General features: G+C 35.9%; 1 protein-coding gene across 2 annotated transcripts; it reads left to right on the top strand.

The window, feature by feature from the left end:
- Positions 1 to 3,331: 3,331 nt before the first annotated feature.
- Positions 3,332 to 5,795, top strand: LOC21404595. Of its 2 annotated transcripts, XR_002903178.1 has the most exons (6): positions 3,332 to 3,667; positions 4,238 to 4,413; positions 4,570 to 4,685; positions 4,795 to 4,936; positions 5,401 to 5,522; positions 5,700 to 5,795. XR_002903178.1 is itself a non-coding variant. In XM_024172775.1 (3 exons), exons 1-3 carry the CDS (start codon positions 4,132 to 4,134, stop codon positions 4,934 to 4,936), a joined length of 540 nt encoding a protein of 179 aa, XP_024028543.1. In that variant the 5' UTR covers positions 4,011 to 4,131; the 3' UTR covers position 4,937. The 2 variants fall into 2 exon arrangements, 1 of the variants encoding a protein (XP_024028543.1); XM_024172775.1 differs by lacking the exons at positions 3,332 to 3,667; positions 5,401 to 5,522; positions 5,700 to 5,795 and having other exon boundaries at positions 4,011 to 4,413; positions 4,795 to 4,937.
- The last annotated feature ends 641 nt before the right edge of the window (positions 5,796 to 6,436 follow it).

Genomic DNA, 6,436 nt, shown 5'->3' with positions numbered 1-6,436 from the left:
AATGTAACAGAATGCCGTCAGAATGCTACAACATTTTAGGTATGACTAATATAATAGAATGTTGTCAGAATGCTACAGCATTTTGAGAATGACTAATGTACAGAATGCTGTTAGAATGCTACAACATTTTTTGAATAGTTAAAAACAGAAGGCTAGCTAAATGCTACAACATTTAGACGTACATGGTAAGAATGAAAAAAATTGGCTTGAATTTTTAAGAGGTTATAACTAGTAAGTAGTAAAGGTTAAGTATGAACTTAGGATGATGATCAAAGTTAGGGTCGTCACAGGGGTGATCCCCGCAGTGATTTGACATAGTCTTTATAATTAGGTTGGCCTTTTGATCGTAGATATTGGGATCTCCAGTCAGCTAGGTTGGGTTTACCTTCGTATTGACTTCATTTTTTCATGGGCTTAAGTGCCAATCCTCTCGATGTTGTTTCAACTTGATCTCTATTTAACCCTTTTGTCAGTGAATCCGCAATGTTTTCCTTTGACTTCACATAGTCAAGAGATATAACTCCAGTTGAGATCAGTTGCCTAATGGTATTATGTCTACAGCGTATGTGTCTTGACTTATCGTTATACATCACATTTTGTGCTTTACCAATCGTAGTTTGGTTATCGCAGTATATACATATTGTTGGCACAGGTTTTTGCCATTCTTGAATATCCTCTAAAAAATTCCATAGCCATTCAGCCTATTCGCCGCACTTATCCAAGGCTACAAATTCAGATTCCATTATGGGTCTGGTTGTTAACGTTTGCTTGGAGGACTTCCAAGAAATAGCTACATCTCCTAAAGTGAAAACATATCCACTAGTCACTTTGTAGTCTTGTATGTCAGATATCCAACTCGCATCAGTATATCCTTTAAGAACAACATGATATCTCGTATAATGCAGCCTATAATCACGAGTATAACGTATGTACCTAAGTACTTTGACTATCGCTTTCCAGTGTTCAGTTCCTGGATTACTTGTGTATCTGCTCAAACAACTAATAGTGTGGGCAATATTTGATCTTATACAACCCATTAAGTACATTAAACTGCCTATCACTCTAGCATACTCCACCCGTGAGACACTTTCTCCCTTATTCTTGGACATATGTTGACTTGTATCAATTGGAGTTCTAGAGACGCCAGAATCATCTTTATTGAATTTATCGAGCATCTTGTCCTCATAGTGCGACTAACTAAGAATGAGCCCATATGATGTTCTCATAATTTTCATCCCTAAAATCACATCAGCAAGTCCCATATCTTTCATGTCGAATCTTGAGTTCAACATATATTTGATAGATTTAACCATCCGAGCATTGCTACCACCATTGAGTATGTCATCCACATACAGACAGAGAATAATATATCCAACTTCTGTCAAATTTCGCAATCATTGATTCTAAAACCATTTGAAACCATGACATTGTCAAATTTCTCGTGCCACTGTTTAGGTGATTGCTTTAGCCCGTACAAGGACTTCACCAATTTATAGACCTTCTTTTCTTGTCATGTGGCTATACAACCCTTGGGTTGTTCCATGTAAATTTCTTCTTCAAGATCTCCATTAAGAAAAGCAATCTTGATGTCCATCCGGTGGACCTCCAAATTCCGTAGTGCAACAATGGCCAGAATCGTTCTTATAGAATTTATTCTCATCACAGGAGAATAACTTTCAAAGTAATCAAGGCCTTCTTGTTGTTTGTAACCTTTAATTACAAGCCTGGCCTTGTACTTGTCAATCGTTCCACATGTCTTCATTTTCCGTTTGAAGATCCACTTAGAACCCAGAGGCTAACATCCCAAAGGGAGGTCTACTAGTTCGCAAGTGTGATTCTACATGATGGAGTCAATCTCGCTCTTTATAGCCTCTTTCCACAAAGGACCCTCAGTAGAGCTAACAACTTCTTTATAAGTTTGAGGTTCAGCTTCAAGCATATAGGTTAGAAAATTTGGTCCAAAAATATTTTTTGTCCTTGTCTTTTTACTTTGTCTAGGCTCTACTTCCACCTCCTTAATATCGATGCCTTGGTCCTGACTATTCTCATTAATAGTCTCAAAATTTTGTTATGACGCACTCGGTTCATCCCTTTTGGACCTGCAAGGAAATACATTCTCAAAGAATGATGCATTCCTTGACTCTATTATTGTGTTCTTGTGAATGTCAGGGTTTTTAGACTCGTACACAAGGAACCTATATGCACTACTATTGTGTGCATAGCCAATAAAGATGCAATCAACTATTTTTAGACCTATTTTTATCTTCTTTGGCAACAATGCCATCACTTTGACTACAACAAAATTGTCTTTTAATAACGGTTAATTATAGCGTTTTTAAAAAAATGTTACCTCAGTTTAATATAATAGCGTTTATAAACAGTTATAATATGTATATATATAGGAATTGTCTCTAGCCAGGCACTTGGAAAGTGCCTCATCAGTCATGCACTTGTATAATCGTGTATAAATTGTGTATATTTATACGTAAATTATGTATATTTACATGTAAAGTCGTGTATATTTAACATGCAATACAATAAATCAGTCAATATACATATTTTCATATTATGTGTTCACTAATTACTATAAAAAAAAACATGTTTTGAGGATTAATATATATTGTCGTTTCTTATAATTTAACATACATGATTTATATGTAAATATACACGATTTACATGTAAATATACACGATTGCACAATTATACAAGTGACATGTAAATATACACAATTTACCTATAAATATACATAACTTACTGTAAATATACACATTTTATATAAAAATGTACAAGTGTCGTTCCGGTCAGGTATTTTTTAAGTGTCTGACCAGAGACCTTGCCTATATATATTAAAATTCATAAAATTTTGACTAATTTATTATATATATATATTTAAATATATACTAATGTACACGTTAGAATGGCATTGGGCGGGTAGTGAAAAAATTTTCCTGAAAATCTCAAAATTCCCGCTCCTCCCTCTTTTTTTGGTCTGATTTAGAGGATGTTTGGTAGAGGGATTCGTTCCCTGATTCGAATCATGATTCGTGATTCACTACAATATTTTTTCTCACAAAAAATTCACATAAATAAAAAATAATTCAAATCACATAATTTAAATCCTCCAACCAAATGTCCTCTTAGCTTTCCCCTCTTCCCATCTTCCACCACTCTGCCGAATCCCATACGAATTGAACATAAGAAAAAAAAAACCTCATTCGTCTCTTCCTCCAATCTGTCGAATCCCATTCGAACAAGGAAAAAAAAAACATTGACGCATCATGTAATTAAAAAACAAACATTCACGTTATGCGTGTTTAGAGAGAGAACGAGAGAAATAACAGTAGAGAGAAAAAGGGGGTCGAGGCCGGCGGGCCGACGCGTTGCCGGTTTGCTTGCCGCCGTTCGTTGTCGGAGGGCCGTCGCCGGCCGATCTTCACGAATCCGGGGTTTGTGCCCCCAGGGGAGGGGGTTTTGGCTGGGACCGGAGATCGTGAGAGTTGCTGCGATGGAGGACATCATCGTGGTCGACTTATGTCCGGATCTTAAGAGGGAAGAGCTGCCGTCATGCGAGGCGGATGTGGGATGCTCAGAACTCCCCCGGGAACGAAATGGGTTGGCAAGGGGCGGGATTGTTTCCTTGGGCGTCAGAGTCTTTGCAAATATTTTGGTGAGTGTTTCTACTATTGCGTGATTTTCTTTGGCTTTTGATTTGCAATTTGTTTGCACATTGTGTCTTTGCACAAAATTTGGCGAGTTTCTTCATTATGGTTTTGTATTTCAAACTTTTCTCAGAAATTTCTTCCGTTATTGGGCATCGACATTGTTTAGGCATTGCTCCTTTCGTCATTTTGGTGTGGTAGTCGTTCTTTAACTGGGCGAGTTATAATATGAAATTCCTACAAATTTTCCTTAATTTCTTTCAGCATTTGATCTGACATTTCTTCTTGTTATCTCCGCCTGTTCTACTTCCACTGATGTTTTTCGTGAGATTAAAGAAATTAGCGTTTCGTTGTACATCACAAAGCTATTTTATGCCTTGAATTTCTGGGCTTCTTGAGCCATGAACCGTAGTTAGATTCCTGCGCTTCTTTGTGTTTCCACGTCTCGGGAGAAAAAACCTGCAGATGTGGTATGATTTTCGAAAAGCAACCAGAATTGCAAGTGGTCGAAGAATGTTGTTCCCTCGCTTCAAAAATTAACAATGCCGATAAATTGGTTTCACTTTATTACCTCCCAGACTGTTTGAAGCACCGGCTGAGTCAGTTACTCTGCGATTCTCAAAGAATGAATGCTCATGTTTTTAAGCTTCTGCTTCAAGGGTCCCCAACAGAGGTTTGCGTGAAGGATTGTTCTTGGCTAACAGAGGAAGAGTTCACAAAATGTTTGCAGAACTTTGATCCGAGCAACTTAATGGTATGCTCTTTCATTGATTGATGATGCTTGCCCTTGTTTAAAACTACTAATATTTTTATAAAACTAAAAATTACCAATTCTTTTGGTGACATGACAGCTCTATTATTCTCCATAGCATTACCATATCATATCATATCATTAATCCTGTTTTTTTAGTGTTGTTTTGGTCGAATCTTTTTTTATTTGGAAGAAGTAAATCTATCGCTTCTAGTTTGGAAGGCATGTACTATTGAAGAAGTAAATAATTGGGTGGTAGCATATCTTCAAAGGCGGTAAGAGCAGCTTCATTCACCTGCAATAAATTAAATTATCACAAGCCTCCATTCGACCAATAATATCATTCAAATCAACACCTGCATCTAAAGGCTTATTCCTTGCCAGGGCTTTCAAGATTAGACCACGTTCCTTGGGAGTTGGCAAAGGCACGTATAGAAGCTTTCCAAACCTACCAGGTCGCAAACGAGCTTTCTCCATCACCTCAGGTCTGCAGCAAAAACAAATGGATTGTCACATGCTTGCATAGGTATATCATTAAAAACGGAGAGGATAGTGAGTAGTTTTACCTGTTTCTGGCACCAATTACGAATACACCATCTAAATTCTCGTTGGCGTCAACTTCTAGCTAGTTGTTGTTCTTTCTAAACATAATGTCGTTTAATAAGGTTATTATTGTTTTCTACTAGTGTCGTTCACTAAGATATTGACTTGTTCACTTTATCATCAGTACGTGTATCTTCGGGTTTAATTTAATTTTTAGTCCCTGAATTTAGGAGCAAATCTCATTTTGATCATCTATGACATTCAAAGTGTTACATAACCAGTTGATTGTCTATTAAAATTGAATGAAAATGACATGGGACATGCAACAAAATCAATGGTTCTTACAGTTCCTAAATTCTTTTAACCAAGCAGGTTCTTTGTTTGAAATATGCAAAATGGTATGGATGATATATTCTAATTAGTAACTAGCTTTGCATAACATTTCAGGGAAAACAAAAAGAAAAAAAAGAGAAAGAGAAAGAAAAATAGGTTGTTGACAACATTGGGTTTGATCCTGAGAGAGTGTATCTTGATCTACACTTAGAAAGCTGAAGGATGAGATTGCAAAGGTAAGAATGTGGTTATATAAGATGCTTCTAATGTTTCTATTTGGAGAGTGTATGAATGAAAATGCCCTTTCTTTTGTGGTTGGTATTGTTAATTTATTGGAAATTGGGATGTGGAGTTTTGTCTTTCTTATTGGTCAATGTTATTCAATCACTAAAAATATTGTATGTCTTTCATAGAATTTGAAGATAGCTTGGAAATTTGGGAGAAAGCCAAACTCAAACAAGATTTAAAGTACTACTCTTTGCTCATGTATTTTTGGATTCTTTTTGTTAATTGGGTCCCTTGCTAAATCCTTTGTTGTGATAATGAAGTTCTTGCTTTGATTAATGAAATTCTTTGTAGCTTTAACTTGTGAATGGTTTATTTAGTGACAAGTGCTAACACTTGTTTATTTTGCCACACATGTTTAAATTAGTGTCGCGGTGCTTTGTCTTATTTGTTGTTTTTGGTGTAGCCGTGAAGAATCTATAATCTTTAGTGTAGTTTCTTAAAGATTTTGATGTAGCTTCTCAAAGGTTAGTATTCCTACTTTGGACATTAGAATTTTAATTGTGTTGTTACTTGGCAATGAAGATGAAATATGAGTTAACTCGTAGGCACTTGTTGTTAATGTCTTGGGAAACTCAAGTGCTCTTGCTCACAAGTTTCTACCTTTATAGTAAAAGTTGTTATGCTGTTTAGTTGTATGATGTTTATCAATGGAAGCTTTGATTATAAAGTTGCAAACACTACCTTTGATTACTTTGTATTATTGCAAAAGGTCTCTAACTTTAACCTTTTTTCCTATGATTACTTTGTACGATCTCTCGATCTACATAACAATATATGTAAGATACTCTGTTTTATAAGTTTGATATTAAATTTTTGCCTAGTGCATCATTGAAGCCATGTTTTCTCTAATTCACTGCAAAAC

This window comes from Morus notabilis, unplaced genomic scaffold (assembly GCF_000414095.1).
Source record: "Morus notabilis unplaced genomic scaffold, ASM41409v2 Scaffold63, whole genome shotgun sequence".
NCBI classification, from domain to species: Eukaryota; Viridiplantae; Streptophyta; class Magnoliopsida; order Rosales; family Moraceae; genus Morus; species Morus notabilis.
Note: the sequence above shows the minus strand (reverse complement) of the source record. Positions and strands in the feature narration are given on the sequence as shown.